The sequence below is a fragment of the Pygocentrus nattereri genome, chromosome 6, assembly GCF_015220715.1.
Source record: "Pygocentrus nattereri isolate fPygNat1 chromosome 6, fPygNat1.pri, whole genome shotgun sequence".
NCBI lineage: Eukaryota > Metazoa > Chordata > Actinopteri > Characiformes > Serrasalmidae > Pygocentrus > Pygocentrus nattereri.
The window spans coordinates 13,282,954-13,303,118 of record NC_051216.1 but is presented as its reverse complement, the minus strand read 5'-3'; the positions used below and the strand labels follow the sequence as shown (position 1 = coordinate 13,303,118).

Here is a 20,165-nt window from a genome sequence, read left to right as displayed (position 1 = left end):
TTTCCACTTTAATTTTGTGTGTGACTCCAAATCCAGGCCTCCATTAGTTAATAAATTAGATTTCCATTGATGATTTTTGTGTGATTTTGTTGTCAGCACATTCAACTTTGTATAGAACAAAGTATTCATTGAGAATATTTCATTCATTCAGATCTAGGATGTGTTATTTGAGCGTTCCCTTTATTTTTTTGAGCAGTGTATATTGAATATATTGAAGAATATTGTCTATTCTCAAGTATTATTCAGATTTTCCCAGTGCAGTTCATGTCGCTAAGGCTACATTAGCATTTGTGCTAATTTGTAAAGCATTCCAACGTTATTTACCATCGATTAATGAAATGTTTAGCCTTTGGGAAAATTTTGTTCAGTATTAGAAGCAATAACTAAAAAAAGGCAGAACAAAAGAATGACAGTAAACAAGGTTGGAAAGTATGGTATTAGCACAGATGCTAGTCTTTCTGGTTGCATCCTGACCATATTTAATTAATGATATATTAAAGTATGACCACATGCTAATATACAGAATATTTACACCATGACTGTACTTGGTGGGGCAGATCATCACTACTTAATGCTGAATGTAGAACAAATAGACTATATATAAATGTGGTAACTAATGATGTTAACTAACAGAATATAATTATGATTTAAAGTTGCTGTCATGTCATGCAGAATTATTACCTCAGTTATTTTACTACGTTATATTAAATTATTATTTTGTTAAATATTTAACCTGAGGATACATACTTTTTGCAGTGCTGTTAGAAAGCAGTTTGTTTATCATATGATGTATTGATTTGCATTTAGCAGATTATATATATATATATATATATATATATATATAGGTTATATAATTTACACAACACATACAAAATTATATATTCTTTAATATTCTGAGCATGTTTAGTACCTTTTTTGACATTAGTTTTATGCCTATTATCACGATTGGCCCCTCTCACTCCTCCGTGTACTTTTGTTTACCTTTTCATCCTGTCATGTGTTTTTGTTTTGTTTCTTCCCAGTCCTGCTCCCTTGTTTTGAGACCCTGCCCTTGATTATATCCACTTGTGTACATCACCTGTGTCTTATTAACCCCATCGTTGTCTCTCTATTTAAGCCCTGTGTTTTTCTCTAGTTGTTTGTGCTCTTTGTATTGTTTGAAGTGTTTCTTTCATTATATCTGTTACCCGTTCTCTACGTGTTGGCTCTGTGATCCTGATTTTGGATTTGCCCATAATAAATCTTGCTTCTCTCAGCGTCCGCCTCCTCATCGCTCCCCTACATTACACCTATAATGTTGATGATGTATAAATAAGTCATACATTTGCAAATCATTACATACTCACCTTTTCCCTATTGCCTCATTATTGATTAAATAAATAAACAGCACAACGATTTTTTCACTGCGAGGTTAGCCCCAAAACAACTTTAAAAATCTGTAATACTGCATTTGTGCATGTTTAACCTACTGGATGCAGTCACTGATTTTCCTGCAGATTAGTGTATTAGTTATTAGCCTTTGTGTTATTACAATTTGTGTTAACCTATATCATCTCCAAACAAGCATTATGCAGTATAGAAAAGATTTTAAATAATACATCAAGTCATGGTAATAATTCATAGAAGGAGTTAGAAATATGTTAATACTTAATAATTACCTTTATTAAAGACAATTTATATCTGATGCAGTTCTTTACTAATGTATACACTTCATTATTTCCTGATGTGTTAAGTAGTCCATGCATTAATTCACACTGATGAAAGCATTAGTTAAGTATTAACATATGCTTATTTGTGGACCGGTATTGTAAAGTGTTATCATGAAATGAACCTGAAAGTTTAGTTTATTTTTTTCTAACGTAGATACTGCTGACTATAACCTGTTGTCTGATGCACATACAGGTAAAAGAAATATTAATCAGTACAGAGTCCCAAAGTGACAGCATAGTAGGAACCATTTAGTTTCCTCTAAGCTTCTAGTAATGTTAGTTGAGTAGCTTTTATTGTAAAAAGATGTTAAAGAAGGTTTACTAGTTTACTATCTGTCAAAGGTTTGGACACAACTAGCAGAATATGAATTGTTCATAATCTTAACAAAATGATATATCCATCCATCCATCCATCCATCCATCCATCCATCCATCCATCCGCTTCTCCGGGGTTCGGGTCGCGGGGGCAGCATCCTGAGCAATGAGGCCCAGACCTCCCTTTCCCTAGCCACTTCCACTAGCTCCCTGGGAGGGATTCCGCTCCCAGGCCAGCTGGGCGATATAGTCACGCCAGCGTGTCCTGGGTCTTCCCCGGGGTCTCCTCCCCGGTGGACTTGCCTGTGACACCTACCAAGGGAGGCGTCCAGGAGGCATCCTAACCAGATGCCCGAACCACCTCAACTGGCTCCTCTCGACGTGGAGAAGCAGCGGCTCTACTTTGTGATCCTGAGGTCACCAAACCAGACACCCTCCATCCCCTGACTGTGCCTAGAAATTCTATCCATAAAAATTAGTCCAACTCTCACTGGGAACAAGTCTGACTTACTGCCGGCCATGCGAACCAAACTCCTGCTTTGTTTGTACAGGGCCTGAATGGCTCGTAGCAAAGAGCCATGTACCCCGTACTCTCGAAGCACCTCCCACAGAATACCCCGGGGAACACAGTTGAATGCCTTCTCCAAATCCACAAAGCACATGTGGATTGGTTGGGCAAACTCCCATGAACCCTCCAGAATCCTGGAGAGGGTAAAGAGTTGGTCCAGTGTTCCACGACCAGGGCGGAACCTGCACTGCTCCTCCTGAATCCGAGGTTCGACTATAAGCCGGACTCTCTTTTCCAGTACCCCTGCATAGACCTTGCCAGGGAGGCTGAGGAGTGTGATTCCCCTGTAGTTGGAACACACCCTCCGGTCCCCCTTTTTAAAAAGAGGCACCACCACCCCAGTCTGCCAATCCAGTGGCACCACCCCTGATGTCCATGCAATATTGAAAAGGCGTGTCAGCCAAGACAGCCCCACAACATCCAGAGCCTTGAGGAACTCGGGACGGATCTCATCCACCCCTGGAGCCCTGCCGCCAAGGAGCTTTTTAACTATCTTAGCGACTTCGGCCTCAGTAATGGACGAGCCTATTCCCGTGTCCCCAGACTCTGCCTTCTCACCGGAGAACGTGTTGGTGGGATTGAGAAGGTCCTCAAAGTATTCCTTCCACCGCCCAATGACGTCTTCAGTCGAAGTCAGCAGCACACCATCTCCACTATATACAGTGCTAGTGGCACACTGCTTTCCCCTTCTGAGTCGCCTGACGGTTTGCCAGAATCTTTTCGGAGCCGACTTCAAGTCACTTTCCAAGGCCTCACCGAATTCTTCCCACACCCGGGTTTTTGCCTTGGCAACGACTGAAGCCGCACATCGCTTGGCCTGTCGATACCTGCCAGCTGCCTCTGGTGTCCTACAGGCCAACCATGTCCGGTAGGACTCCTTCTTCAGCTTGACGGTATCTCTCACCTGGGGTGTCCACCACTGGGTTCGAGGATTACCGCCCCGACAGGCACCGACGTTCTGACGGAGGTGTGAGTTGAAGATCAATCTGACAGGTTCTTCTGCCAGACGTTCCCAGCAAACCCTCACTATAGGTTTGGGTTTGCCTGGTCTGACCGGCATCTTCCCCCACCACCTGATCCAACTCACCACCAGGTGGTGATCAGTTGACAGCTCAGCTCCTCTCTTTACTCGAGTGTCCAATACACATGGCCGCAAGTCCGCTGACACGACTACAAAGTCAATCATTGAACTGCGGCCTAGGGTGTCCTGGTGCCATGTGCACTTATGGACATCCTTGTGTTCAAACATGGTGTTCGTGATGGACAAACTGTGGTTTGCGCAGAAGTCCAAAAACTGAACACCACTCGGGTTCAGATCAGAGAGACCATTCTTCCCAATCACACCCCTCCAGGTCTCACTGTCATTGCCCACGTGAGCGTTGAAGTCCCCCAGTAGGACAATAGAGTCTCCAGGAGGAGCACTTTCAAGCACCTTCCCAAGGACTCTATGAAGGCTGGGTATTCTGAACTGCTGTTCGGTGCATAAGCACAGACAACAGTCAGGACCCGTTCCCCAACCCGAAGGCCTAGGGAAGCTACCCTCTCGTCCACCGGAGAAAACCCCAACATACAGGCACCGAGTCGAGGGGCTATGAGAAAGCCCACACCTGCCCGCCGCCTCTCACCATGGGCAACTCCAGAAAAGAAAAAAGTCCAGCCCCTCTCAAGGAGATTGGACCCAGAGCCCAAGCTGTGTGTTGAGGTGAGCCCGACTATATCTAGCCGGTATCTCTCAACCTCGCGCACCAACTCAGGCTCCTTCCCTGCCAGTGAGGTAACGTTCCAAGTTCCAAAAGCCAGTTTCAGCAACCGAGGATCAGAACGCCAAGGCCCACGCCTTCGGACACTGCCCGATCCACAATGCACCACACCCCTACTACTGCCCCTCCCATCGGTGGTGGGTCGATGGGAGGGGGGACTCATGTAGCTCCTTCGGGCTGGGCCCGGCCGGGCACCATGAGTGAATGCCCGGCCACCAGACGCTCACTGGCGAGCCCCTCCCCCAGGCCTGGCTCCAGGGTGGGGCCCCGGTAACCCTGATCCGGGCAGGGTACACAAGTCCTTCCTTTTTGGTTTCATAGGGGTGATTGTGGATCACACTTTGTCTGGCCTGTCACCTAGGACCAGTTTGCCATGGGAGTCCCTACCAGGAACTTTTGCTCCAGACAACATAGCTCCTAGGATCATTCAAGCACACAAACCTCTCCACCATGATAAGGTGGTGATCCATGGAGAGGTATATATATATATATTAGGGCAAGGTAAACAGGAAATACTTAACTTTGATATACAGGGTGAGTCAAAAGACACAGGATTTCATTTTATTTTTTATTTATATATTATCGACTTTTATCTCTGGGGTCAACCCAAACAAATTGTGTATGCTGAGAAAATCCACAACAAACACCACCTTCAGCACCACGTCATGGAGGCTTGTGACAGCATTTCTCCAGAGATTCTCATGCGGGTTCATAACGATTGGCTCCTGCGCTTTCAGCTCTGTGTTCAGCACCAGGGACAGCACACTGAACATGACAAATAGCTGTGCATCAGAGGCAACGTTCCCAGTTGTTGTTGTAACTTTCTGTGTTAACTTTTGAACCACAAGATATATTGCAAATTTGACAGCACCAATTGATTTCTGAGATAATTCTGGTCTTCTTTGATATGCTACATGACCATCTTTCCATTGGACTCACCCTGTATTTCCAATGAACATTGATATATATGGAATGAACATGATATATAAGGAATGAACATTGATATATGTAAGGGTTCAGCCTGCACCACCTGCTGCCAGCATAGGGTGTCGGCAGCAAGGCACCCAGCCTGCACCACCTGCTGCCAAAAGAGCGCATTGGCAGCAAGGTGCCCAGCCTGCACTGCCTGCTGCCAACAGAGGGCATCGGCAGCAAGGCACCCAGCCTGCACCGCCTGCTGCCAGCAGAGGGCAATTGCAGCAAGGTGCCACGGACTAATCAGGCTAACCTGAAACACCTGGGAGTTCCCCTATTTAAGGTGGCAGCAAACACCACTGTTTGTCACACCTTTGTACTGAAAAGAAAAGGAAGAAAGAAAAGAAAAAGAAAGGACAAGAAAAGAAAAAGAGCTAGAAAGACAAAAGAGGGAAACTGCCCCAAACACTACTAAGAGCTCAAAAGAAGGCTCCAAGCACTGCTAAAGTGTTTGATCCTTGAGCAGCAAACCTGCAAAACCTAAGGTGGACCTTCCTCTGAAAATAACAGAGGAAGTGTCGAGTTTTCTGATTGTTTCTTTACTTTTGTCCTTTTTCAACTGAGCCTTTGCTGGAACATGTGGGTTGTGGTGTCTCCTTTGTTTGTTGTTCATTCCCATGCTTTTTTCCAACCTTCCTTGAAGGGCTTCACCAGAGGCTGCCTGCATGCCCTGGTGGTGCAGCGGTAATGCTCCGCCGTTCCGGAGAGCGGCAGTTCACCCGGCTCGGGGATACCCTATTTTTCTGTGTCAGGCATGCGCTCTGACCTTCCACCACCCCATTAGGAGAAGGGAAGCAGCACCCCGCCTCCAGGCCCTCTCCCAAGGCACCCGTTTGGTGGTGGATTAAGCCATCAGATTCCGGACCCTGGCAGCTGAGAGCGGCTGGAATGAGCAAGCGCTAATGGCCGTCTTCCAGCAGGGGCTTAATGGGAGACTCAAGGATGAACTGGAAAGGAAAACTTTCTTGACGTCACATTGGCTGCTGAGCTGGTCCTACCCTTCTACCCTTTGTTCTGTACAAAGTGCCTGTATGACCTCACTACAATGCCTGGGCAAGCTCCTGATGAGGTGGCGGATGGTCTCCTGAGGGATCTTCTCCCAGACCTGGACTAAAGCATCTGCCAACTCCCTGTGGTGCAATGTGGTGTTGGTGGATGGAGCGAGACATGATGTTCCAGATGTGCTCAATCAGATTCAGGTCTGGGGAACGGGCGGGCCAGTCCATAGCTTCAATGCCTTCATCTTGCAGGAACTGCTGACACACTCCAGCCACATTTACACCACCTCTCTAGGCCGGGTTATCCGCTCACATGGCTTCTCGTACCACTGCTATGCTGACGACACCCAGCTCTATCTGTCATTCCCGCCTGATGACCCGTCGATCTCTGTGCAGATATTGCAGTGCCTCTCGGACATATTTGCCTGGATGAAGGAACACCACCTTCAACTAAACCTGTCCAAGTCTGAACTTCTGGTTATACCAGCTAAACAACCCATTCAACACAACTTCACCATAACCATCGACTCACTCTCACTCTCCCCGACAAAGGTTGCTAGGAACCTGGGGGCTATGGTAGATGACCAACTCTCCTTTACGCACCATGTTGCCTCGGTGGCTCGGTCCTGCCGCTTTGCGCTGTACAACATCAGACAGATACGGCCGTTTCTAACACAACAAGCCACCCAACTCTTGGTACAAGCAGTGGTCATCTCACGCCTCGACTACTGCAATGCCATACTAACGAGCCTCCTGGCCTGTGTTGTAAAACCACTGAAGATGGTTCAGAACGCTGCAGCACATCTGGTCTTTAACTATCCAAAACGGGCGCATGTCACCCCACTGCTCATTGAGCTCCACTGGTTACCGGTTGCTGCTCGTATCAAATAAAACTCTTATGATTGCCTACAAGGTGTTAACAGAGCAGGCTCCTTCCTACCTGCACTCGCTCCTAAAGGCTTACAGCACCGCCCGGCCGCTGCGATCCTCCAGTGAACGTCGCTTAGCTTTGCCAAACATTCACACAAAGCAATCGAGACTGTTCTCATACTTGATTCCCCAATGGTGGAACAAGCTACCTTCCACTGTCAGAGCAGGGGCGTCCCTCGCTATTTTTAATAAACTCCTGAAGACAGAGCTCTTCAGGGAGCACTAACTCTAATCGCCTCTTGCAATCTAACTACTACCAACCTCATCTCCTTCTTTCCCTCCTTCCCTTCTCTACCCCGCTATTACCCTTTGGCCTCCTTTAAGGCCTGACTATGTTTGTTCTATGTACCTCATTATTTGTAAGTTGCTTTGGATAAAAGCGTCTGCTAAATGTAATGTAATGTAATGTAATGCCACATGAGGTCTAGCATTGTCCTGCATTAGGAGGAACCCAGGGCCAACCGCCCAAGCATATGGTCTCACAAGGGGTCTGAGGATCTCATCTCGGTACCTAATGGCAGTCAGGCTACCTCTGGCGAGCACATGGAGGGCTGTGCGGCCCTCCAAAGAAATGCCACCCCACACCATTACTGACCCACTGCCAAACCGGTCATGCTGAAGGATGTTGCAGGCAGCAGATCGCTCTCCACGGCGTCTCCAGACTCGGTCACGTCTGTCACATGTGCTCAGTGTGAACCTGCTTTCATCTGTGAAGAGCACAGAGCGCCAGTGGCGAATTTGCCAATCCTGGTGTTCTCTGGCAAATACCAAGTGTCCTGCATGGTGTTGGGCTGTGAGCACAACCCCCATCTGTGGACGTCGGGCCCTCCTACCATCCTCATGGAGTCGGTTTCTAACCGTTTGTGCAGGCACAAATATATATATGAGTAAATGTGCTCAAACATTTGACTGGTAGTGTACCACCATGACACGGTATGATCTGACTGGAGAGGATGTAATCAGGATTAACAGGCACTGATCTAATTTCTTTTAGCTGCAAAATGGTGGGAATTTACACAGATAACTCTTTAAACAGACCTTTGTTCTCCAGTGTCCTCAGCTGTCACATCACTGTTCACCGACTCTCCTGACCCTGCTTCTCTAGTCCCTCTGGTGATGCTTAGACATTTTTCTGCTCAATATTGTCCACAGCACTTTCCTCTTCTGCTACCATTCCTGTCCCAGCTGTAAGCTATTGGAATTATTGAACAAGCTCCCAAGATACTTATAGACTTGTTTCCACTGCTGCCCTGGAGGTTTCAGCTCACATCACTTGTAGGATTGGATTCATCAGTGGCCACAGGACGCCTGGAGAGGATGTATTCAAATTAGTGTGACATTTATTATTTGCTGGTTTTTGAAACAAGAATCATTAGTTTGGGGTTGGGGTTTCTTTAAAACTGCTCTTTGTACTTAATTTTCAAAATGAACAAACTCACCAGATTCCTTCTCTCAGTTGCGAAGGGCATTTCAATAAACTCTCAGTTAAGTTAAATTTCCATATTAAATAAACAGCAACACCAAGGAGAAGAATGATGAACAAACTCCAACAGAGAGTGGTCGATTCTACATGAAGAGAGAAAGAAAAGGTGTAAGAGCAACTTCTTTTTAACATTAAAAAAATGACAGTATTTGTTGGCTTATAAGCACCCATGAATATTACATTACTGTGAAATGCATCCTCATGTTTGTTTATGAAGGTTAAATTTCAGGTTTCCTCAGCTCTAAATATAGATATATAGTTTTTATTGCAGCAGGTTCTGATGCCAGTAAATTGTGCATGGCTTGATTGAGCTGAAGCTTATGAAAGTGAACTACTGGACTGAACAGCTGTCATATCAGGCACTTGACCTGTAAGAACATCTCTCAGTTTTCTATATCAAAGACTGGTAAATCATACATGTAGCCTGTTTTGACATCAGTGTAAATGAGACTCACCTCTGGAAACTTGCAGGTAAAGGGTACCTGTGCCATTTCCATACTGGTTTGAAACATTACATAGGTACAAGCCATTATTTTCAGAGGTCAATGGGATTATCAGCCTGTCAGCATCAACACAGCAGGAAAGACTCTTGTTGACCCTGTTATTACAAGAAGTAATACTGTGTTAATATTCCTTTGCACAAAAGAGCTACATGTGCCAGATAAAAGAGCACCCCCCCAACAAAGCACTAAAAACCAGCAAAAAGATGCTCTGAATTTCACTTATTGGCACATCAGCTGATTACATATCTACAGAAAGCTGCCTTCAGCATTGTGTAATGTAGCACTAGTAAAACAATGACTAGCAAACATCACACTTGCTCATCTTGCTCTGAAAATAACGTTCAAATACCTTGTCATATTGAGAAAAAATAAAACCATAAGCAATATGGTTATGGCATAATAGCAATAGTCTGTAAAACATGAAAATGACTCTTCTAGTCATGATCAGAACACTGTTTCTAGAGGCTGAGCTACAGCAGGTGTTATTTCTGCCTTTCATCTATTATTTGGTCTATAACAGATGTCCACTGTGAGTGCTGCAGCTGCCCCAACATCAGGGTGTTAAATAGGATCAGATTACCTGCTCCAGGTGAATGTTGGTCGTGGGTTGGCATCAACTACACACTGAAATTCTTCAGACGTTACAACATTGACTGAAATAATATACACAACCTGAGGAGGATCTGAGAGAAGAAGAGCAGAAATAAAGGGAAACAGTAACTATCCAAAAAATAGCAAGAGAAAAGAAAGGTCTGAAAACATGATGCATTAAAAGGTTACTTCTAAATGAAACATAACTGGGAGCTAACAATAAAACAGAATGCTAAGCTGTATAACCAGTTTAAAAGACATACAATGCAGTGTTTCTGTGCCTTCTGTTGTTTTAAGTCTTGAAGATTCATGTGAGCAAATAAAGTTTTATTTAATTGAATGCCTTTAAAGAGTTTCTTGGTACACATATTTAAGAATCATCTTAGTTTGACCTGCCTCTGTATACTTTTATTCTTCTTAGCTTCTGAAATACTGACTAAAGGAAAAAAATGAACTATTTGGTGTTGCAAAATCTACTGATACTACAAGACAATGAACACATTCATCAAACACAAAAAATTCCATTCATGTCTAACAACAGAATCTGTATCAGTTCCTCTGAAAAAAACATATGAACAATGAAACAACTGTTAGGCCAGGTTGGGTGGATATGAGTAGGTGGTATTATTAAGTTCCAGATTGTTCATTTATACACACTGCCACCTTGTCCAGATACAACACATGACTGTTTGTTAAGTATGTGTCACTAGACTGTCTGACAATCAAGTTGCTGACAGTGACTTACAGTGGATAATTAGAGCGTAGTCTAGTATCAGCTCCTCATTCAGGCTGATGTGGTCTACTGAACACTGAACCTTCTGCTTGTTTAGGTCTTTGGATGCAACACCAATCAGGAAGCTTTTGACAGTGTAGGTTCCATCAGGGTCTGCAGAAACGTTGGTCTGTACTTTTACAGAGTTGCTCAGAGCACCCAGCCTCCAGGACACATCTGCAGCAGGCCGTGCCTTAACAGCAGTGCAGGTGGCTAAGATCACTTCAGACTCACCAGCAACAGGAATCACATCAGTGGTCACACCGACTACAGGAGGAACTAAAAGTGAAGACAAACATATCAGTATACAACACACACTTTCTAATCCGCTTCTCCCACAGGGTCCCCGAGGAGGGGAGGGGGGTGGGGTGGTGTCATCGGGCGGAAGGCAGGATACACCCTGGACAGGTCACCAGTCCATCGCAGGACAGACCTGGTCACCTGACCACCCGGACTTGAACCCAGGCCCTTCTTGCTGTGAGGCGAGTCTGCAGAGTTTAACTTTCTGGTCTGCTCATAGCCAATTTTCAGCGAACAGTTCAAAATATACATCCCAAATGGATACTTACTATGGTTTAATGACAAAAAATAAACAGTTCAATAACAAAACCTAAATAGTTTAATATCAGTACTTATGTATCAACTAAATACCAAAAAAACCACAACAATAGGACACAAAAAGTCAGAGCCATAAATTTGTCATAAATCACCCTAGACCCAATCAAAGCCAATCCCATTTCCTCTATCGAATCCACTCACAACTCCCATAATCCTCTGGAGACACACGTCACAGATTTATGGACCATTACCCAGACTAATATCACCAGATCACTGAATTGTTATCACCTGATGCTCATTTCTCACACAAGCCTGTCTGTTTGTATCTCAGTTTGCAAGTATTGCCAATATTATATGTTGCATATTAAGCATTCTTCCTCCAATTGTATTTTCCGTACTTTTGACCCTTTCTCCCATTGGCATTTATATCTTTTGGATATCCATTTTGTACTGTTGTTTTGGTTTGATTAGTACTTTGGTTTTTACCCTTGCATGTTTTCAGATTCACTCTTTAGCCTATCGGTCATGTACCTCTTTAGGTTACTCAGTTTTAATCTTCAACAATGAGTGTGCTTACTTGCACTCAATAATTCGATCATAATAGGATTTTTGCAGCTATCTGATTATTCAAATGGTCATGTAAACAGCATACTCTGGTTTCTTAGATCAGTGTGAGGTCTAGAAATCCAATTAAGAAATCTGATAAAGAGAGCTGGATTTTAGCTCAGTAAACAGATTTCTCAGTGCATGTAAACTCTTACTCAGAGTTCTTTTGGATTTCTCAGTCTGCGCATGTGTGAAAACAGACGACAGTACCGGAAATAAGCAAGCAGTGTTGCTACAAGACAGCAACAATTTTGGAGAAACGCTGAAACTGTATGCTTGAAGAAATGAATGATTTAATAAATATTCTTCATCTAGATGATGTATGTTCATACTTGCAGGTAAAGTGGTGCGATGTGTTAAAAAAAACTGCGGCATGAAGTTTGAGTTTCAGATTATGGTTACGTCACATCTTCTTCAATGAGTTTACTGGTAGTTGCAAAGCAGAAATTTGACTACTGCATGACTCATGTAGACCTAGAATTCTCCCATTATCTGCACTGTAAAACATTTCAAGTTGGTTAAACTCAGCAGAAGAAGTTCACCTGCTGCCTTAAAAAGCTGAGTAAACTCAACTTGAAGAAAATCTTTGTAACAACTCAAGATGTTAAGTTAAACAAGTTGTTAAAATACTGATTATTTATTGTTTCAACTTCATGCACTAAGTTAAAACAACTTACAATGTTTAGTTTATACATTTATAAAAATGAACTATTTAGTTAAATAAACTTACAATACCTCACTATTTTAACACACACTTTCAAGTTAATACAACTTCAGCAATATTCACATAACTTATAATTTTAAGTTAACCACGCTTATGTTTTTAAGTTATTTCTAAATTTCTTGTGCAAATTAATCAAACTACAACAACTTCTGTTCATTAATAACATTTATTTGAACAAATTTTACATGACCTTTCTCCTTGGCTATTGGTACATTTGTAAAAAATCCAATGCCACTGTTAAACACATTTATTGTAAACAAGTTCCACAAATGCTGTCTATGAATAAAGCTGCCTGAACTGGTTACTGGAGCAGACAAAATGGCAGCAAGTGAGAGAAAGCGAGTTAGAAAATACATCTTGCATCATCAAAACATTACAAAAATTATGTATAACACAAAGGTTTCTACCTTTACGCAGTACCAATAAGTGCAAATTCCACTTTTTTAAATGTCTAGAGACTGACATTAAGAACAAATGTTTTAGACTCATTTAGAACAAATTTCCTGCCATGTGCATCTTTTTTTAAGTACTAAATACTGAAAAAAACAGACCTCAAAATAATATTTCCTTGTAGTAAACAATTAGTGATCTTTGTTTTAGCTGCCATTCTATAAAAACAAGTTTTAAAAAGTTTGTGCTTCTAATATCAGTGCTTGCAATTTTTTGACATGGCCTGTAAGAACCTTGAACTAAACACAATAAAAGTGGATGTCAAAGGAACGTGATGTACCAAACATGTACCAACTTGTGCTTTTCCAACAATACACATCACTTTCTTTTCAGTTTAGGCTGCTGTGTCATCAGTCTATAAACGATACCTCAGAAGTTTGTTTCTCAGTCCATGTATCCTAGCTGAACACTGGTCTGGTTTGATCTTCATGATAACCCTCTGCAAGAACTCGAATGAGTACCTCATTTTGCAAGGGTACTCCAGATTAAGGCAGTAGATGGTACCCATTAGCATGGCAAAACCAGTAGGCACATCTCTGACTGAATGAAGAACGATAGTCTCCTCTACCACCACAGCCACATTGAAGATTTCAAGAGGGAAAACATCATGCAAGACACCTTCATATCCAATCAGAAGCCCAACACGCATTCCCTTCATGAGAACATCCAGAGTTTGATCATGAGCCTAAACAAAAAAGAGAGATAGAGATATTTTTACATGCTCTTTTAGATGAATTTTTAGCTCTGCTTGGGTCTGAAAAGTTTTCAAACAGTCTTTATGAATACATACAAGTCCTGAACTCCTTCGATAATGCCTGTGACGCTCTTTGTAGTGCTGTAGTATTCTGCCTTGGACATTAGTGGAAAAAGCACAAAACTTACATTCCCACTTCATGTAAGGGACAAGCCTTCAAACTCTGCAGAGACAGAGAAAAATAAGACTGAATTGTGCATCCTCAAAATGTCCGAACACAATTGTAGACACCTGCATAGTTTTTTACTGATATATATTAGGTATGTCCACTCATCCCTAAATACGCAAATTGAACCCAACTAAGTTACAACATTTACAAAAATCAGCTCAGGAGAAAATCAGCCATTATTTTCTTAAATTACATCACTATCTAGAAGGTGGATGAGCACAGCTGTGCACCACCACATCCAGAACAAAGCACAGGAAAAGACACCAAGCTAACTTAAACCTTCCAAAGCTAACTAGCCATAGCTAGCTCCCCAACTAACATTAGTAGCTAAACCGAGCCCTCAAATGAAAGACAATGTAACGTTAATTTAACACATATAACTAGTGTAAAATTAAAACTACCAACTAAAAATAGTTCTCCTTGTCGCTTTTATGTAGAGTGTAGCTATGAAGAGGTGAGGGAAGTGAGATTGAGAGAGAGGAATTGGAGGGAGCGTTCAATTAAAAACTGAGGGAAATAGAAATACGGATATATATTTTAATAGAACAAAGACAAATTCTTGAACAAAAACAGATTACAATGAACAAAATAGGTTAGCTATTTTGTTATATAAGCATTTAAAGGACGTTAAATTAGTGCGCTAACGAATTAACTAACTAGCTAGTTAGCTAACGCTAGCTTAGCTAGTTAACTACTTAACTAGCTTGCAAGCTCTAGTGAGCGTTAGCGAACATATTTTTCACTATTCTTATGTGCAAAAACAAAGCAAAGTTTATTTCACCCCAGTTATTACAGCACAAAACACACAGCCACCACCTACCTGCTAGGTTAGCTAGGTTAAGTTAACTAGCTAGCTACCGACCTAGGCGCTGTATTTAACGAGCATTAGTTAAGCATCCCATGCTTCGGCAACATGGAGAATCAAAGAGGAAATTTGTGATAACAGTCATCGCTGTCACATTCACAGAGTCTGACCAACGTGCACAATTTACCCTTTTATGACACAAGACAGCAGCAGTTTGGCAGGTTTAAAATAATGAAAACCCACCTGCTGACCGCCGCTGTGGCGTTCCTCTGTAAACTCTACTCCAGCTGGCCAAAATCCACTTCACACGCCGCCTCAAACTGGAGTCCGGAGTCAGGGGTGTCCCTCCGCCGCTGGAAGTAGTCCCATATCGTTGACGTTTTTGCTCTGCCTTTTTAATATTAATTGCTATGGGTCTGTGAAAAAGTGGTTAGCCCAATGCTCCCATTGTTTTACATTGTAAAAAGTATTCCTGTCTTTTCTAACTTCGAAAATGGTGCCTACCTCTCTGCAGATTCAAATCATCCCACTTTCCTTTTTTTAATCAATAACTTACAAACATAAGTTAAATAAACTTTGACAATTTTGATAAACTCACAAGAAGTCAAGACAATGTGTTCTTTTAAGTTCTTTTTATTTAAAATGAAGGAACTTGAGTTCAATATCCTAAACTTGCCATGTCAATTGGAACTGAAAAGAAGAAATGAGTTCACATAGCAAAATGTGGCTGTAATGTTTTACAGTGTGATTACTCAAGTGCATGTAAACACATTGATCAGATTACTGATAAAACCGGATTTTCTGCAGTTATTGGATTATTGTATGTAAATGCACTCATTGTTTTTGTGAACTCGCTCCTTCTTAATAAACATCCACTGTTATTTTACACTTCAGCACATTCAATTTAAAAATTAAAAAGTGAATATGAGGAAGAACAAAGTGTATACATCTTTAATTCATACTGGGTAAAACATAGAAATCATAGGTTCCATCAGGGTCTGCAGAAATGTTGGTCTGTACTTTTACAGAGTTGCTCAGAGCACCCAGCCTCCAGGACACATCTGCAGCAGGCCGTGCCTTAACAGCAGTGCAGGTGGCTAAGATCACTTCAGACTCACCAGCAACAGGAATCACATCAGTGGTCACACCAACTACACGAGGAACTAAAAGTGAAGACAAACATATCAGTATACAACACACACTTTCTAATCCGCTTCTCCCACAGGGTCCCCGAGGAGGGGAGGGGGGTGGGGTGGTGTCATCGGGCGGAAGGCAGGATACACCCTGGACAGGTCACCAGTCCATCGCAGGACAGACCTGGTCACCTGACCACCCGGACTTGAACCCAGGCCCTTCTTGCTGTGAGGCGAGACTGCAGAGTTTAACTTTCTGGTCTGCTCATAGCCAATTTTCAGCAAACAGTTCAAAATATACATCCCAAATGGATACTTACTATAGTTTAATGACAAAAAATAAACAGTTCAATAACAAAACCTAAATAGTTTAATATCAGTACTTATGTATCAACTAAATACCAAATAAAACCACACCAATAGGACATAAAAAGTCAGAGCCATAAATTTGTCATAAATCACCCTAGACCCAATCAAAGCCAATCCCATTTCCTCTATCGAATCCACTCACTACAACTCCCATAATCCTCTGGAGACACACGTCACAGACTTATGGACCATTACCCAGACTAATATCACCAGATCACTGAATTGTTATCACCTGATGCTCATTTCTCACACAAGCCTGTCTGTTTGTATCTCAGTTTGCAAGTATTGCCAATATTATATGTTGCATATTAAGCATTCTTCCTCCAATTGTATTTTCCGTACTTTTGACCCTTTCTCCCATTGTCATTTATATCTTTTGGATATCCATTTTGTACTGTTGTTTTGGTTTGATTACTACTTTGGTTTTTACCCTTGCATGTTTTCGGATTCATTCTTTAGCCTATCGGTCATGTACCTCTTTAGGTTACTCAGTTTTAATCTTCAACAATGAGTGTGCTTACTTGCACTCAATAATTCGATCATAATAGGATTTTTGCAGCTATCTGATTATTCAAATGGTCATGTAAACAGCATACTCTGGTTTCTTAGATCAGTGTGAGGTCTAGAAATCCAATTAAGAAATCTGATAAAGAGAGCTGGATTTTAGCTCAGTAAACAGATTTCTCAGTGCATGTAAACTCTTACTCAGAGTTCTTTTGGATTGCGCATGTGTGAAAACAGACGACAGTACCGGAAATAAGCAAGCAGTTTTGCAACAATTTTGGAGAAACGCTGAAACTGTATGCTTGAAGAAATGAATGATTTAAATATTCTTCATCTAGATGATGTATGTTCATACTTGCAGGTAAAGTGGTGCGATGTGTTAAAAAAAACTGCGGCATGAAGTTTGAGTTTCAAATTATGGTTACATCACATCTTCTTAAATGAGTTTACTGGTAGTTGCAAAGCAGAAATTTGACTACTGCATGACTCATGTAGACCTAGAATTCTCCCATTATCTGATTACTCAAGTGCATGTAAACACATTGATCAGATTACTGATAAAATCTGACTTTCTGCAGTTATCGGATTATTGTATGTAAATGCACTCATTGTTTTTGTGAACTCGCTCCTTCTTAATAAACATCCACTGTTATTTTACACTTCAGCACATTCAATTTAAAAATTAAAAAGTGAATATGAGGAAGAACAAAGTGTATACATCTTTAATTCATACTGGGTAAAACATAGAAATCAGTCCTTCCTACTCACTGCACCCCTTCAGGGTTAAGGCTACTGGACAGCTGAACACAACATAAAACTGTCAAGTTTAGCATTTTGTAGCAAGTTCTCTATCAAAGGGTGCCTTAAATCAATGGTCTTTCAAATATCCCCAGTTTCTTGGTACTTTCCACAGTGATGCAGAATTCAATCACTGCTTGTTATGCTTTCAGTTTCCTTTTTAGTAACTGAATAGCATTAAGCTGGTCTCTCATCTCAGGTCAGGACACTGAGTTGACCAGTCAACTTTTTTATACTGAAAGACTTCCCAGTTCACCATCATGAGGCAATTGTCCTGAAAATGAAAATCAATCAACCCAGGCTTTAGTAAACAGTCAAAAAAGATCTATTATTACTACATGCTTAAAAGATGAGAACATCTTTTGAGAACATAACTTTGAGAACATAACTTTGAGTTTGCTAACACACACACACACATACAAACTGCTTCTCCTTCTGGGTCCCGGGGGGGCAGGAGCTTATCCCAGCTATCATTGGGTGAAAGGCAATACACCCTGGACAGGTCGCCAGTGCATCGTAATGCAGACAGACAGACACAATCACTCACACACCCAGACCTAGGGGCAATTTACCATGTCCAATTGGCCTGACTGCATTTCTTTGGACTGTGGAGGGAAAATTGGAGCACCCAGAAGAAACCCACACAGACACGGGGAGAACATGCAAACTCCACACAAAAAGGGCCCTGGTCGACTGGCTGGGGACTCAAACCCAGGCCCTCCTTGCTGTGATGTGACAGTGCTACCCACCACGTCACTGTTCAAGTTTATTCCACCCCCAAAGTCAGTATTTCATGGCGCAACCTTTATACTTTATACCCTTTAATAAATGTTTCTGGTACATGCTCACAAACATCTGACATCTCTCTACTGGAATCTTTGCCCTTTCCTCATGTGCAAAAGCTTCCAGCTCATTAATGTTCCTGTACTATAATGTTTCTGTACGGCCACATCTTTCTTTAAATGCCATAAAAGCTTTTTAATAAGTTTAATCCAGGGACTGAGAGGCCCACTAATGGATATTCCAGGACCGATCCCTAAACCAAACTTTGGTTGGACTTGGAAATTTGGCAGGTTTGGTTGAATCGCTTGATTATTCCAATAGCTATTAGGTTTAAGTTAGTTTTGCAAAACTATTTAAATAATTTCAACAAATCTTTGTTGTGATTTTATGAAGTACATGCTAGTCCTGAGACTTGGTCTCAACATTATTTGAACTTGATTTTATCTCTGCCTCAAGGTAAGGTGAAATTGAACCAAGTTGACCCAGTCGAGTGTGTGAGGAAATGAAACTGAACTTTTTTCTATTTATATTGAATATCTACAATGCATTCATGTAGAATAAAATGGTACGGTCTCCGTGTCACGCGTTTAAGATTCAATCAGATCATTGTTTCCTGACTCACTTAATGTGATGGCTGATGTTTAGCAGCTGCTGAGTGCTGGATGTCAGAGGAAAGTTGGAAACCTGGCTGAACAACTTTAGATGTGTATTACTAGGTGTATTCTCCAGGTGACTGTGTAAACTGTTGGGTATCAGAGCTTTATTTGAAAAGACCTGTGAGCAAACAGCACAGAACTACATGGAGTCTGTCCATCCACCCTAAAGCACTGCTGTGACCAGCTAGTGCCACTTTTCATAACCATCTTCAACAAGTCACTGGAACTTTGCTCTATTCCCAAGTGCTCAACCATTATTGCTATCCCTCAGAAAACCAAACATAATTACAGGCCAGTAGCCCTGACGTCTGTAGTCATGAAAGTCTTTGAACGCCTGGTCTTTGCCCACCTGAAAGCCTTTACAAAACCTCTACTGTGCTAACAATTCTGACAACATGGTCAACTTGGCCCTGCACTTCATGCTACAGCATCTGGATAGTCTCAGAACCTATGTGGTCTTCAGCTCAGCTTTTAATGCCACAGTGTGAGAGCTGCAGCAGGTCAAGCGGTCCCAACTGTCTGTGCCAGATTCCATCTGCCGGTGGTTCATGGATTTCCTCACAAACAGGAGACAGTAAATGCAGATAGGAAAACACACATCAAACCCCTAGACCCTCAGTATTAGTATACCACAAAGTTGTGTGCTCTCAACCTTTCTCTTCATTCTCTATACCAATGACTGTGTCTCTAAGGAACAAACTGTGAAGATCCTGAAGAATTTCAACCTGCCACAGAGCCTGATGATCCAGTTCTACACAGCGATCATTGAGTCTATCCTCACATCATCCATAACCATCTGGTTTGGTTCCTCCACCTCACAAGAACAAGCCAAACCTCAGTGCATAATCAGGACAGTGAAGAGGATCATTGAATATAGTCTGCCAATGCCTCAGAACAACTATAACAGGGTGACGAAGTGTGCGGTCAAAAATAACAGCTGGCCCCCTATCATCCTGGACATCGACTCTTCCAGCTCCGTCCCTCTAGTAGAAGATTCAAGACCATCAAAACCAGTATACTAACAGCTCCTTCCCCAGAGCTATAGCACAATTTAAACTTCCATCCATCTAGTAGCGGCTCTACTCTGAGCTCCTTCTGGATGACCGAGCTTGTCACTCTATCACATAGTGTGTAGCCTGCCACCCGACGAAGAAAGCTCATTTCCGCTGCTTGTATTCGTGATCTCGTTCTTTCGGTCATTACCCACAGCTCATGAACATAGGTGAGGGTTGGGATGTAGATCGACTGGTAA

At 42.2% G+C, this 20,165-nt stretch overlaps 1 protein-coding gene across 1 annotated transcript in view; it reads right to left on the bottom strand.

Moving 5' to 3' along the window:
- Positions 1-8,155: 8,155 nt before the first annotated feature.
- LOC108414877 overlaps positions 8,156-20,165 on the bottom strand; it is an 85,502-nt gene continuing 73,492 nt past the window's right edge. The window contains exons 3-9 of the mRNA XM_037539142.1: positions 15,625-15,833; positions 13,379-13,627; positions 10,578-11,010; positions 9,822-9,924; positions 9,194-9,336; positions 8,695-8,821; positions 8,156-8,563 (exon numbers count right to left, since the gene is read on the bottom strand). Coding sequence (XP_037395039.1) covers positions 8,515-8,563; positions 8,695-8,821; positions 9,194-9,336; positions 9,822-9,924; positions 10,578-11,010; positions 13,379-13,627; positions 15,625-15,833 — 1,313 coding nt within the window. The 3' untranslated portion in view covers positions 8,156-8,514. The remainder of the gene's footprint in view (positions 8,564-8,694; positions 8,822-9,193; positions 9,337-9,821; positions 9,925-10,577; positions 11,011-13,378; positions 13,628-15,624; positions 15,834-20,165) is intronic.